This window comes from Chaetodon auriga, chromosome 3, assembly GCF_051107435.1.
Source record: "Chaetodon auriga isolate fChaAug3 chromosome 3, fChaAug3.hap1, whole genome shotgun sequence".
In the NCBI taxonomy this organism is placed as follows: domain Eukaryota; kingdom Metazoa; phylum Chordata; class Actinopteri; order Chaetodontiformes; family Chaetodontidae; genus Chaetodon; species Chaetodon auriga.
Genome location: NC_135076.1, coordinates 17,350,181 through 17,365,565, shown reverse-complemented (window position 1 = coordinate 17,365,565; position 15,385 = coordinate 17,350,181). Strand labels below are relative to the sequence as shown.

General features: G+C 40.4%; 2 protein-coding genes across 8 annotated transcripts in view; one reads left to right on the top strand and one right to left on the bottom strand.

The window, feature by feature from the left end:
* Positions 1-17: 17 nt before the first annotated feature.
* On the bottom strand, positions 18-11,285 carry prkacba (protein kinase, cAMP-dependent, catalytic, beta a). Of its 2 annotated transcripts, none has more exons than XM_076725883.1 (10): positions 10,951-11,285; positions 7,189-7,250; positions 6,833-6,961; positions 5,487-5,585; positions 5,215-5,297; positions 4,865-4,991; positions 4,496-4,591; positions 3,988-4,110; positions 3,640-3,804; positions 18-3,496 (listed from the first exon to the last, which is right to left on the bottom strand). In XM_076725883.1, the coding sequence occupies exons 1-10, from the start codon at positions 10,994-10,996 to the stop codon at positions 3,371-3,373; spliced, it is 1,056 nt and encodes a 351-aa protein (XP_076581998.1). In that variant the 5' UTR covers positions 10,997-11,285; the 3' UTR covers positions 18-3,370. The 2 variants fall into 2 exon arrangements, with proteins under 2 accessions (XP_076581998.1, XP_076581997.1); XM_076725882.1 differs by lacking the exon at positions 10,951-11,285 and adding an exon at positions 9,070-9,322.
* Positions 11,286-13,459: 2,174 nt separating this feature from the next.
* The window catches only part of ttll7 (tubulin tyrosine ligase-like family, member 7), a 68,121-nt gene continuing 66,195 nt past the window's right edge, over positions 13,460-15,385 (top strand). For all 6 annotated transcript variants that reach the window (XM_076725878.1, XM_076725879.1, XM_076725875.1 and 3 more), the window contains exon 1: positions 13,460-13,735. The gene's annotated coding sequence lies outside the window, so the exon portion shown is untranslated. The remainder of the gene's footprint in view (positions 13,736-15,385) is intronic.

The following is a 15,385-nucleotide window of genomic DNA, read 5'->3' as shown; positions in this document are numbered from 1 at the left end:
CTACACATACAACAATCTCTCATCACAATTATAGTTTTTAATAAAAAGAATTTATTATAGTGACATATCCTTTGTTACATAAAATCTGCTACAGCAAAGTATATTCCCCTTGCAAACACAAGTAAATATGGGTGGGAAAAACGTGGCAACCTTCTAAATGATGTGCAAAATATCCCACAAACTAAATACAGACACATTTCAGATTATTGATCCCATACTGGCATGTGTGACTAGCTATGAAGAACTCATAAATGGATTTCTTTCAGTCAGGACGGTGAGGTGGCTCAGGGAAAAGTGCCATCATTTACATCAAATATGACAAACATTATTACACACGGGGGATAAATGACACATAAGAAGAGCTGTGGATTTCCTACACACTTTTTGGGAAGATTTACACACAGGCAGTTTGGATTGAAACATGCTGAATTCCCAGGTGTAGCTTTAAAAGTCTGTCCAAATTAAAAAAAAAAAAAATGTCATTGATTCGCAATTACATTCTGTTCATCCCCTCAGACTGGGAAACATGTTAGAACGCCTTCTATTAAGTGAATTTCCAAAGAAAGAAATAAAACAAACAAGAAAAAGAAAAAATAAATTAGATTAAGAGGCTACAGTTTTCAATAGGCATGAGAGGCATCAATGTGTACTAACTGTGGTAAATATGTTTATTTCTATAAATGTTTTATCTTTGAATAAGGGCAAATTAAAAAAAAAGTTGTACAAATAAATAATCCAATATATTCACTGTTTACAACACTTCTGTGAGTAAAACAGTTGGAATCTCCTTATATATGCCGAGAACTATGCAGGTTTAAACATTTTTAAGGTAATTTTATTAGACATCTCTAGTATAAATAAAAATAGAAACAGTTGTACCTTTTGAAATGAAATCAGGGCTACATAAAATGTCACATCATGTGCTCAATATATGAAACAAAGCTAAATTCAGGCATAGCCAATATCCATACACAGTACATCAGTACCTTAAAAAAAGCATTCAGTCCCCAAAGCTTTTTCACATTTGGTTGTCGAAGACTGTTGAACTTGATTAAATTGCATTTTTCTCACCTACAAACACTTGAGCACCATGTCAAATAATGATGAAAACATCAGAAAACGTACGAGATGTTCAATTGAAAGAATGTCAACGAATGCATTATTGTACTGTGATTTGAAATGTTCGACTCTGATTTCCCAGCGACCCTGAGTGTCCCACCTGCAGACATGACCTCAAACTCTGACCTCCCTGTGGACGGCAGAGACAAACTTCCCTTCTAGAGAGTCAAAGGATTGCAGACGCAGGAGCAATAAGGGCTTTTCTGACATCTGGAAGTTCAACACGTGGACACCTTGACCTTGTGGGTACTGAACCTCGGACATACAGATTCTACGATCCCCTGTTAAATACACATGTCAACCTGTCATGCCAGTGAGGAGTTTGTGGGAGCAGGGACTACATTTCAGCAGCAAGGACAGGCAACGTGTCAGAAATCACAGGAAATGAAAGGTGCCCAGGATAGAAAACTCTCATAAAACTTATATTCCTCTTCAGGGGAGAAAATATGTATTAAATATGTGTAGACAATAACTTAACAGGAGAGGTTAACAGTGAAAAAAAAAAAAAAAGTTCTTCAAAGTCAGACTCTTGACCTTATTCCCTTTAAAAATCTGTTACAAGAGCACAACACTTTTGTCCGTCAACGTTCTCTAACTGACCTAACTCAGCCTGAGCAATTTTGCGAGGAAGAATGAGCAAATATTGCTCCATCACAGTGTACAAATTGGTTAAAAATGATGCAAACAGACTACAAGCTATAATTGAGGTAAGTATATGCTTCAACCAAGTAGTGACTAAGATGAATGAATACTTTTAGGTTATGATATTTCAGTTTTCTGTTATTATTTCATGGTTAATGGTTTCATTTGCGCTCATGGGATTATGCAGAGGAATATGTCACTCACATAAAAACTGCCTGTTCAATGCATCGATGTCCTAGGTCATGAAACGATTTAAAGGTAACAAAACGACAACAGCAAAAAAAAAAAGATGGGAACACTGTCAGGGAACTATTAGCTTGTTGTGACACCGCTGTACAAATGTAGCAAACATGCAAAAGTAAAAATGAGAATAAAACAAATATGGCGGTAACACAATAACTTCCGAGTGCTCTGCTGAAGCACAGCTAGCATTTGACAACAAAAGTTGGAAAAAAAAACAAACAAAAAACCCCAGAATGGACAAAATATGTCCATGTGAACAACACTGCTTTGCATCCACGCCAACACACTCTTCAGAGCATCTAACAAACTGACCTTCCTGCTATCGGAAAACGCCACGTCACTGCAAATCATACGTTTTTGGACGTACCAAAGACAGACGACCTGTTGAGTGGAGTGACATACTCGAACCCCTTCAGTTGTACCTGAAAAATATATCATCTCATTCCATTCATTTAATACAACTAGTGTGAGGTAAAAGGACATGGCCTGTGACCGGATATGGATAAAACAATGCTACAATTGATCAGTTATTACAGCACTGACAAGTTCCTGCTTCATAATAACACTTGTCACTATTGATCAGTCTTCTCGAGAATCCAAAGGCCTGAGTGCTAAAACTCAGACACACACGGAGTCATCAGTGTTGCGTTTCCTTCACTAAACACTAGTTTCTTTGTTTGAATTTTGGTCATGCTTTAACAACACAAAGTGTTTGAAAATCTTATCCTCATATATGTATATTTCTATATGCACAAATACATGGTTCTAGGTCTTACGGGCTCCAGAATGATGATGAATAATGGTTACTTCTGAAGTGTTCATGATTAATGAATAATAAACTGAACCCTAAAAAACACTCAGGCATGTAACAGACGCAGATAACTGGCAAACTCAATGTTACAAAAAAAATGAAATAAAATAAAAATCCCTTCAATTTTCCCAAAGCTTAAATCACAATGTGTGCAATACCAGCTAATACAATCAATCACTCTTTGTGCCTCTTGAAAATGGGCATAATATTAGTTTTCATGTTGCTTTTCAAACAATTATTTGAATTGAAATCAGGAGGAGGGAGGCTATCAAAGGTGGCAAACATAAAAAAAAAAGACAAAAAAAAAGACAAAAAATGAGAACGTGGTCTAGTATTTTTGTGTTGCAGCACCAGGGGTGTCTGCATAATGTGCCTGTGTATAGGTTAGTGCTAACTGCACGCAGGATCATGGCAAGAAGGACCTCATTCAGCTGTGTGGAATGAAGGAACGAGGCATTTGTTTTGAACACGTGACGGCCTCTGTTCCACCTTAACCCTCAGGAGAGTGCAAATATCCCGAAACACGAGAGCCCTGATGGGACTCCAGCCCGCTCACTAGAACTCAGCAAACTCTTTTGCACACTTTTCTGTTTGTGAGACATGGATGTCCTCCTCTTCATAGTCGTCAAAGTTGCTTGTGTCTCCTGGTCCTCTGCACTTTGGCAAGAACGGGGCTTCAACCTTAGAGTGCAGAAGAAAATAGGGATTTTTTTTTTGTCTGATTATTTATTAATTAAGCCAGACAAAGCAAGAATCAAATGAGGGACAGTAACAGATCTGGATTACTGGATTCAGAAATGCAGTTTGGTACAATAAATACTTACCTTTCTCTCATAAATGGCAATCCAGTCTGTTGTGGAGAACCACTTGTGATTTTTTATGTCATTCACACCATTCTTCAGGTTCCCAAATCTCTTTGTCAGATCTACCTGGAGCAGGTTTCTCAACAGATCCTTCAGGTCGGAGCTAAAGTGAGAGGGGAATCGTACCTGCAGGAGTGAAGAAAGATGGGAACAATGGGTTATCAAGCACCATCAGGTGTTTTCAGCCAATTATGGCTGGTTACAGTATGTACATGACAATAAGAAATATGCAGTAGAGAAACAAAATGCAGGCAGAGAAATGACAGAGCATTAAGATATTTCAAACAAACTCTCAGACTCTCTGCGTACTTTGCCAGACACAATCTTTTCGTAGATCTGGATAGGCTGATCAGCAAAAAAGGGAGGGTAACCAGCAGCCATTTCATAGATAAGGACTCCAAGTGCCCACCAGTCCACAGCTTTGTTGTAGCCCTGAAAGAATCAGAAACAGATTAAAAGCCATTATTTTCCGCAAGATACAGGTTGGTTTCTTGGCTGAACTACCTTGGTAAAGTAGTGAACGTCTGGTAATGACAGTCAGAGAGCCTTCAGACATACAGAGCACTCAGAAACACACTGGAGTGACATGCTGGCTCTGCACATTTACATCATAAACATGTAACTGGATCACTTTCTATAAACGTCCCCTAATGTTAAGAACTAGGAATCTTAGAAAGTAATTGGACAACCTGACATAATTGATGTTTAATATATGCTCACGAATCCTTTTGTTCAATGACTGATGTAAACGAGCCACAGACATCAGCAGACACAAATCTTATCCGCTGATGATCTAAGCTGGGTAGAAAGGCTTCACCTTGCTGAGGATGATCTCTGGAGCCAGGTACTCAGGAGTTCCACACAATGTCCAGGTCCTGCCTTTTACTCTTTTGGCAAAGCCGAAGTCTGTGACCTGAGGACAGAACAGTAAGAGGGTGATGAGAGAAGGAAGGGCAAAGTGAACATGCACTACACTTCAGAAACATTATCTGAAGCCTTTGTTTGTTCGTCAGCTTTTTTAAATACCTGAATCGGGGTCAAACCGACTAAATGTGTCAATTTGCCATTTTATTTTGTATTACCTGTCTTCATATTGACAAACAGCAGGTTCACACATTCTTTCTCGAATGTTTCCAACACACTTTTCCATATTTTTCTATTATGAAGTTTTACATAGATCGTCTACCTGGATGTACCCATGTTGATCTATAAGCAGGTTTTCAGGCTTCAGGTCTCTGTAGATGAGGTCCAAGGAGTGAAGGTACTCAAAGGTGAGTATTATCTGAGCTGCATAAAATCTTGCATGGTTTTCACTGAAAGATGGGAGGAGGGAGGGTCAGTCAGACATCGGTGCAATGTATGAACACAAGTCTCTTCTTCTGGAGCCACCTCAACATCCACCTGTCTCGAGCCTTTTCATCCAGACCACTGTGAGCACCGTGGTAAGTCTTTGCCCAGCTGTTTGTGGCCGACACAGCAATCCAAATAAAAAACAAAATACTTAAAATAAAATGTAAACTTCTATGTACACTATACCTGAACCTTCCAATACGTCTGAGGTGTGAGAACATCTCTCCACCGGGCACGTACTCCATCACCATGTAGAGGTTTGAGTTGTCCTGTCGATCAAAGCAAGACACCTTTAAGCACAGTCAAGGATATTCTGAAGCATGACAGCTGATCACATCTTAACTGATGAGTGTTCCTCAGGTTGAGAAAAAATAGAGCCCAATCAGATTGACGGATAACGCATAAACACACTGTGGTCTCCATGTATTTTGTGTTAAGAGGTGGGTGCCAGCATGTACCTTGAAAGCGTACTCCAATCTGACGAGGAAGGGGAAGGAAACGGCCTGTAGTATTCTCTTTTCATTTAGTGTGTGTTCTATCTGCTTCAACTTGACCACCTGAAAAAAAAACGAGGCACACCATGAGCATTCAGGGTTTTTCATGATTTCTGAGTGCTCTGTATGCCTAATTCAGATGATCATTTTTGAAAGCATAGCAATATTTTTCTTCGTTTTGACGTTGTGTCTGTTCCACTCTCCAGTCAGGTAACATACATTTCAGTAAGGTGTGAAAATCAACTTGCACAGACATAAAACATGCTCGAGACAGATAATGCATCAGAGTGAATATCGTGTTCTGGTTTCATTTTTGCTAAGGGTGACTGCTGCATGGTTGAAAGGGCACTTGAAAAGTCTGCCCGTTTGGTGCATTCATGAGTTGGTGGGAAGCTCGGACAGAAGAGACTTTAGAGTCAGGTGTTTGGCAGCGGTGCATTCATGAGCGCTATTGTCAGGAAATCAAAGTCAGAGGACTAAAAATAAGCAAGCACAGATATAACAGACAGGCAAGTGCTAATTTGCTAGGTCCTTGGTTTAAAAAGGCTCGTGTTCACAGGCAGACTCTCCAGTCTGAGATGCCAGAGACTCAAACGAGCACATCAGCACACAAGACCGTCAGCCATTATCTCAATCCATAGCTTCAGCTGCATCACAATGATAATAACAACAGGCCATGACAGTTACTCTGATGAATTACCGACTGTATTTGTACACTGCACTGAAAATCTAAACACATTAACTAACCTGTAAATGCATGGCATGCTTTGGGAAATGGTAAGCAGCAATGTGAAATGCTGAACAATAGCATGTGAGATACAAACATGCAAAAACACAAAATAATCCTTTAAGACCGCTGTGACGCACTAATAAATGTTCAGCACACAATGTGTTGAGCAACAAAAAAAAAGGAGCCAAATGAGTCGTCATAAACTGTAAAAAGGAAAGTCTTTCAGCAGTACAGCTGAAACAAAATGTCAGACAGGTTCACCTCTTACACGAACAGTGTGAAATTCAAGGGAACAGAGGACTGCTACGTGAGCAACCCACCGAGGACGCGCTAACCTCCTCCTACGACTCTCACATCAGTATTTAAAGATCGAAACTCTCATGTGAAGCGTCTCTGAGGTTTCCAGCGATAACATGGTGGCAGTGCATGAGAGGAAACGTTCCATTTCCTTTTATGTGACACACAGCGCTTATGTAGTTACAGCATTTGTCAAGCATGCAGGAGTTTGCTTCTCACAGACTAACCAGACACTAGTTCTTGCGAGGCGGGTAAACTGTTTTCTTTAAACCAGTACACTTACTTTTTGTTTGTCCAAGATCTTCATGGCAAAGAACTGGTTTGTTTCTTTATGTTTGACAAGCATAACTCTCCCAAATGAGCCAGTGCCCAGAGTCTTGAACCTGTCAAAGTCATCCAGGCCTGTTGTGCTCTGAGGAAACACATTATCAGTGAAAGTGAGTCAACAAACGCACGATTGAAAGGATTCAGTTAAAAAAAAATACAACAAATGCCTCAATCAGCGAGCACAATCAGCTAGCATTCAAGTCAACAAGATCTGAGGCAGGAAGTGGCTTGGCGCCATGACACAAAATGTCCACTCATTTCATCTCAGTTTAGTGTAAAGGAACATTAAAGTTAGAGGAGAGAACAGCTTACCTGTGGAGGACACTCCCATTTTCTTAAAAAATCTTCTTTGGCTTTAGCTAAGAACTCTTTCACTATAAAAAGAGACAAAAGTTTAATTACACAATTGCCATTTTGGCACTCTCACAAGGTCAGGTAAAATGTTGAGGGAGCTAATAAACTGGGGCAGTTCAACGTGTTCAGGAAAATAAACAAAGGCAGTTCACATGTCCAGGGAAATGCATTAAGGTCAGGCAAAGGTCGAGTACTGGGGATGCAGGACTATACTAGACAAAACAGCAAAAAAAACAAAAATACCTCCTTAAAAAACTCAAAACCACACGTCTAAGCAGGAAATTCTAATTATAAAGTGATGCAAAGAGCTCATGTAAACTTTACAGAACTGGCCAATTCAGAGACAAGCTATTCTGCATCCCTTTTAGGAATAGGTGGGAGTGAAGGGGGAAGCAGCAATAATGGGCAGAGAAAAAGGACAAAATGCAGAACAGAACTGAGACTACAGTGCAGGCATTAGAAAGACAGTGAATTGTGAAAGTCACAGCAGACATGAGATGTCCAAAGTCACAGAGTCATGGCAAGTATCTAATGTCTTGTTGGTGGTGTATTTGGTATGCAGTTGCGGATTTAAATGAATACCTGTCACTGACGGACTGCTGTACTGTATGTGTGGGAGCTGTACAGTATGTTAACAGGCTGTCCTAATTAACCTCAATCTTACTAATATTTATGTGCAGGGTAACACAAGCCCAGCAGGCCTGGACTGCAGAATTAGTGCTCTCTCTGTGACTTAGGACGGCTCATGGAAAATATGAGCATACCAAAAGTCTCTACAGTTCACCAAGGGTTTGCAGGAACATTCACCCACATGGATGGAAATGATGGAGAAGAGAAAGAGAGGAAGAAACATTTATGAAGTGCTTCAAACATGAACAGTTGAGATTCAAGTGGATTAAATGCAACACACGACAAAATGACACTGAAAAAGACGACGTAAGGGACTCCTAAAACCTGACAGGAGCTACACCTCGTTAAATTACTCTGCATTGAAACAAGAGGATTATTTTGGTTGGACGACCTATTTCTTCCATTGTCGTTGAATCAAGCTGAAACCAATAGTCAGCAATATTTATATACTATATTACAGCATCTTCATTAAAACAGATGTTGATTAGTTCTTTAAAATTAAACAATGAGTGGAAATTTATTTTCATAGTGGTTTAATTTTGTGCGGTAGGTAGTCTTCAAATATTTAGACCAAACTTTTCTTTCTTACCAGTACCGGAGGAGGCTTTCACTATCCTACACTGAATGAGATTAGGTAAACCCACAAACATCGTTCACAAAGAATATAAAACAACAGTGATTGAAAAGACATTGTCAAAAGCACACATAAAAACACATTTCATACTTGAACAACAGTACACGAAAATGACAGGACAGAGATATTCAGATGAAATAAGCCACTGAAGCACCACAAATGGCCCCTTCTATAAAATGTTATGCCTAAGCTGCAGTAACTGGTGGATCAAGAATGTGTGCAAACACAGCAACTGTGAGCCTGAAGAGGAAGGTGAGGAGAAAGTCTAAACAATGAAAGGTTGTGAAACTGGGCAGATGCTTGACGTTTTAAGACCTACTAGACAAACTAATGATGGCCAACTGAACACCCAGGTGCATGAAAAAAATCAATAATCAAACTTACAGGTGTATCAAAACCACTAAAAGTCCTGTACAATTTACACTAATATACTGCCTGATTTATTTTACGAGCTTCATCCAAATCAGTTGTCCTCCCGACAAAGAAGTACAAGTTGTAAGCTGAGACTCATCCTGCTCCAAGCTGCAGAAGGCGTCTGACGCATTTTAAGTGTAAAAGCAAAACACTGCACTTACTCGACTTATCCCACATGACGGTGAACTCTGAGATACGAGGTGCCTCACTCTCTTGTCCTTTGTGCTCTTGGTTACTCTTACAATATTTGAAAAAACGGCTGGCGAAGGACTGATCCTTTCCTTGGGCCATTTTGAGATGAATTTGGTGATGCGTGAGTGCACGGGCTCACTCGCAAAGTAACCGTTTTCAGCCTGAAGACCAACAAGCGATACTAGCTTCCTGTATGCAGCCAGGAGCGCTGCAATGCTTGGCTAACCACATGAAGTTAAGCTTCCTGTTCAAGTACTCTGCATCAGTATCAACGGCCTGTCTGCTTTGTCTATGTGGTGTCATTTGAAAAAACTTATTGGTCTCCCATGCAAAATAGTGACATTTTCTTGACAAAGGTATACAAAGTCAGCACAGCACACGCATAAGCCAGTCTCATAACATTATGTCAAAAACAGTGCACAGTTGTGGTGCATTCAGAGCTGATAAGGATATACGCCTGTGAGTCTCACTGACTGACATAAAGAGAAGTTAACTCCAGGTCACTGTGCTCTCTGGTGGTTAAGTTTTACAATGCATGCCTTCAACAAGCTTTCCTCTGTGCTTAACGTCACTCTTATGAACTCACCCGCATGCTGCATATGGTGTGCTAGAAATATGGGTTTGTGTTGGAGTTACACCAGTTTGGGCCACTCGGGATAGTTAAATACCTGAAGTCTGGAGAGTAATCTACATGGCAAAAATGTGTTAACACCATGTGTTTCTGAAGCTTGCTGTTTGCACCACAGTGTTACTGTACACAAGCCTCAGCCCGTCCCTGCACACACTACAGGTGTCTTGAGTCACAAGGCTACTAGAGTGTATGGACTGCTGCCAATCAGAAAGCAGGTCAAGATCAGCGCTTTCCAGACAGACTACTAGACATGGTACAGTTTAGTGGATTACCTCGGTCATTACTGACAAACACACCACAAACACAACAGAGTGCCCTCTGGCCACTGCTTTCAAAGGATTGATGGAGGACTTGAGATTGCCAACAGCTATTCAACAAGTGCAATTTGACTGGGAAGGGTGCAACCATTCAACCAACCTTTATGTTATAGCATCAACACAGCAGGCTAATGTCACTGTAAGGCAGCAGAGATCGAGGCATGGCATTTTGATTTACAGTGCATTTGTGGACAGCTGACTTGACACATCGTTGTTAACCAGGTTGGATAGAAACTGCTGCTACCCATTTTGTAGGCCACATTTGGAAAACAAAGCCACACTAGAAGCAACACACACTTATTTATTACAACCATTAGCCTGATTTAACCACATCAAGCAGCTTGTGTGTTACTCGTTATCAGGTACCTGTTGTTAGCGGTGACTAGGCCGTGTACTGAGGCTTTAGTAGAAACCAATGTTTGATGCTGTTATCTGGCTCTAGGCGGCTGATATTAGCTCTTTGGAAAATAAACATGGCGCGTTGATAACTTCAGTTTAACGTTACAGTGTGACATAATTAGAAAAGCTTTCAGTTCGTTGAGCCAAGGATGATTCTTTGCATTCACTGCTGTGGGAAACCTTCAACAGGATGGTGAGGACCTTCCTGCCCTTTGCACATACGTCGCTTCAAATAATTAGCTAGTTGCATCATCTGTGACTCTGTTTCCAAGTGAGATAAGCTAACAGAAACCATTACGAAGGAGCTAACTTCACACACCTTGTAAACTGCCCTATCAAAGATGGTTCTTCTCTGCAGCCCATATTACTGTGTTGTCTGCTAATACTGGACAGCAGCTGCTAAAAGGCTGCTCTCCACTGACTTCGTGACAAACAAGCTCACCCTGTACAGCGGCTAACGTTAGATGGCTAACAGGCTAGCTGGGTGGTTTTCAGGTGCTCACCGCTTTCTTGCTCATTGCCTTTCTTGGCAGTTGCTGCGTTTCCCATCGTAGGAAGACGGGGCGATGCACAGCTGGCTAGGAGCGATGATGGTGGCAGTTAGCTAACAGGGTCCTCCGTTAGCTAGCTAACAAATTTCAGCTTGTGCTAGCTGGTTGGCTAAAACCAACATCAATGTCCTCTCTTTGTAGACAGAACCTCGACGTGCTCTGCGAACCGCCCTGCTGATCTTTATTTACAGTGTCCTTTGTCGTTCACGTATGCCTCCGCTGGAATGAAAACATGATCCAGACTCCTCACCTCTGCCTGCCGTCGTTTTGTGCTGCGTTCATGTCATATGGGAATACCCACCGAACAAACTTGATGGGTGAAATGCTGCGTTCAATTTCGTCGGAAATCGTAGAGACTCATACCTCATATTTGATTTATTAAAAAGGTGCTTGTTACATTAACAGGATTCAAATTTAACATTTCTTTTCTTATTAGAGTTCACCATGTTGACCAGTAAAAATTTTCAATATTGTTATTCTTGCTGTTAGTATCATTATTATTAATGCTATGGTGACCCATGCTATGGTGACCCATGTGCTATGGTCCTGAATATTTGTAGGACAGTTTCTGAATATATAGCTGAAGTTTGTTGCCATGAAAATATCTCTTAAGGTACACTCACACTAAGCTTCCTTTAGGTAAATTTAGCAATTTGTGCATTAATACAAATAAGAGATTTCATCAGAGACAGCGGAATCTTATCCTTATATGATGATTAGCAACACATTTTATTGAGATCTTGGATATAAAAACTAATGTTGTAAAAGGTGCATGCAGGTGAAGCTATAATCTTACGCAGTAGACACATAATGTGCGGAAATCCCAATTTTTATAATATTTTTCATGCTGTTTGATCATCCATTTATGTTCAGTGAGTCAAGATTTCAAAAACAACACGAATGAATGCAGCAAAAGCATCTTCTAACCCTATGTTCAGCTATGAAACACCACCAATGAAGTTATGGACGTCGTTCATGACTTTTAATATAGCATTTAAAATTCTGCAGTATGTACCACAATGGAAATATCCTGTCAACAGTTAAGAATTTGGACCACAAAATGATTTAGCAAGCTTGTATCATATTTTCGAGCAGAGGGTTTCTGTATTTCCAATGACACTGAATGCAGCAGATAGTACAGTTGCAAACTACTTTGTGGACTTGGAAATTAAATTGTCCTTCAAAGTCAAGTGTATTCGGAAGAAACTGTCGAGACTTTTGATCACACAGTTTGGACTGGGTGGATTTGAGGACATGAAAACACCTGTTGAACCTGTGAATCCTTGTGATGAGAGGCATTATCGATCTCTTTTCTTTAACAGACACCCCAGCTTGAAAAAACATTTTCATGTTCTCATTTCATTTGAACATTACTTATTTGAATCAAGTTGGATCAAATTGGTGACTGTCAACCAGTAATTTAAGATGGAAGTGAAAAATAGCTATAATTGCTCATCTTGATTGACCTTTTGAGCCTTGATTATGATTTAAATTGCATTCGTAGGGCTGCAAGTGATATAGTAGAGGTTCACAAGGTGTGAATTAATTAATTATTATATATTAATTATTTGTCTGCACGTGCATTGTCGAATGGCAAAAATCAATAAATTAGTTAGAATTCAAAAGTCTTAAAATTTGTAGCTGACCATGAGCTCTGACCTCCAAGGGGGCACATGAGCACAGACTTACTTTCCCTACGAGGATCATGGGTGTTACATCAGAACACAGAATTTTAGCAAAGATACACCAGAGGGACATGGTGTCAACTGGTTAACACTTTGCATCAAATGCCACTTGTTCACAGGTGCCAAGTGGTTGTGATTCTTCAAACGTGTCTTTGAGGTGTTGAAATAAAACAGTATATGAATGAATGGTTGAATAGAATAGGTGTGATAAATACACGCTTAAACAACTGACACAAGCGAAACTAATGCAATTTAAGATGACCTTGCAGGAAATGCCTCTGATCGCAAACAACGAATGATGCATTCAATTGTGGACGATTAAAGTAAAGAAAAACGTAAATTTAACATAAACTGATACTTACAAAGGAGTATGAAAGCAAGAGGAATTTTGGGGAATATTTCCATGCTATTACAACGATAAAATGATAATAAGAAGTGAATGGCATGTTAATGACCTCTGAACGGGTCGCACCCATAATGCACAGGGTTGATTTTTAGCACCATGGTCAGCGACACAGTTGCTAGGTAGCCTCCCTGTGTTTGTATCAGCAAGTTGTGGAGGAAGAGCTGCACCGAAACCCACGTTAAACAATGACAGAAAGGTGTACGAAATACAACTCGAGGCTGTGGTAAGACTTTAATTTTCACTCAGAACTAGTTGAGAGTTGAAAATGATACGTGCTGACTTCACATGTACGGCCTACAGTACACTAAACGTCACGTTGGTGCCAGATTGAGAATGCAAACTTCAGCACTTCTGTCGGGCTCCCCCTCTCACGGAGCGAATGGTTTTGCCCATGCGCTCGCTCCAGCACTCACAGCACACCAGAGGTGTACAAGATACAGATTTTTCTGTGTGTGTCTGTCAACCAGCGTCAGTGTTCAGTTGTAACGCCATTATAAACCATAAACACTGTTATAGTCTTGAAAAATAATCTCGGGACTGGGCGGTTTCTCTTAAGAGACCCCAGTGTTTCCCTCAGTCACGGCGGCTGTGTCGTTTGGATGAGACCAGCAGAGGAGCTGCGCTGCCAGTGCCTGGAATAAATAAGGTAACGTTAACGGGCTACTTCGCTTTCGCCTCTCCATCCTTTGCTAGGTAGTGCGGCTAAGCTAACTGTAGAGTAGCCCGGGGTCATTGTGTTTCCTTTGAATTATGAGACGGTGTCTCATTCAGGAAAATGTTATTTAATTTTGAAGCAACGTGAAATGAAGACGCCCTCATTCGCAGTTAAACGTTAACGTTGCTGTTAGCGCTGCTTTTGATGGGAGCAACTTAACTGAATAGCAACATGGCCAGATTGTTTGCCCGTCTGATTATTCCACCTGACCTATGCAAGCGGCTAGCAACCTAACGTCAGCTACTGCTTGCGAGAAACTGATTCATAGCAATAATGCATCTGCTTTGTGTTTGTGACATTTAATATGTGAGCGCAACCAATTTCCTGAAAAACCCTGATATCAAAGGTATTGTATGCGTGATTTAAGAAGTCTATGTTGCGCTAAACCCGAAATACAGACAAGATCTGTGGAAGGGGATGGCCTACTATCCTTCCAGTGATCTGGAAGATACCATATTGACTGCTGTGCTGTGACAGGCATAGGTCCCCTCGCTGCTCTTAGTAGCATAGCATTTTAGCTGAGGCTAGCTTTGCAAGTGCCCTTAAGAAATCTGTTTTGACATGCAATGCTATAGATGGTGTTTATCTTTGGATGCTCCCAGCCTGGTTAATTCAAACACCACATGCGAGATGTGGTGTTTGAAGAGCCATTTGATTTAGTGTGGTCTGTTTGTAGTCCAGTGTGCCACTTACAGACCACATGCTGATAAAGCACCCTGGAGATGACCAGTCCCGACAGAGCAGATGGATTACATAATAATAACAGCATAACATATGAGTTCTGGATGGCATCCTGCCATATGGACGTATCCCAGGGATAAGGCTATTAAGACGGATATGATCTGTGTAATCTTTTATTTTGATGCCGGCTACAGTTGGCATCCTGAATTCTTTGGATTAATACAGGATATTCGTTGCAGTTTTGCGCCTACATCCAAGGAATTAGGCTTGCTTGCTGTTTGACACCTCTAAGTGTGAGAATACCATAAATACAGGTAGGTTTGGCCTATTCACTCAAAAGCCTGGACATCTACATTGCTCATCAGGTTTACATTTTTAGAATTAAATGCTGTATGTGCAGCAGCTTTTTTGACAAATGCCATGCAGTTAAAGTAACCTCTGACCAATTATGAGAGTTCCTGCTTGTTATATAAGTTCACATATTGGCAGCAGCTGGTTTGGTTTTACAAGTTGATTAACTCACCTGGTAAATTTTGCTTGATGGGGGTCTTCCCTTTGTAAAGTTCTCTTGTATCTATTGACCTTTTTTTGGTTTTCTGACTGGAGACCACTTGTCTTGTCTGGCAATAATCAGACAGGTTTGGGTAAGAATTTAGATCACCAACTACTTTGATAATAATTCATAAAAGAAGCATTTTGTAGACATCACTTTGGGCTCTGGGAAATTGTGATGTGCTGTTTTCACAATTTCTTAACATTCTATAGAGTAAACAATTAATTGATTATTCAGGGGAATAATGGACAGATTAATCAATAATGAAAATAAGCGTTAGTTGCAGCCCTAGAGCAAGTATTTGATTAACAGTTTGTTCATAGGTGTTGATCATACACCTCCATACA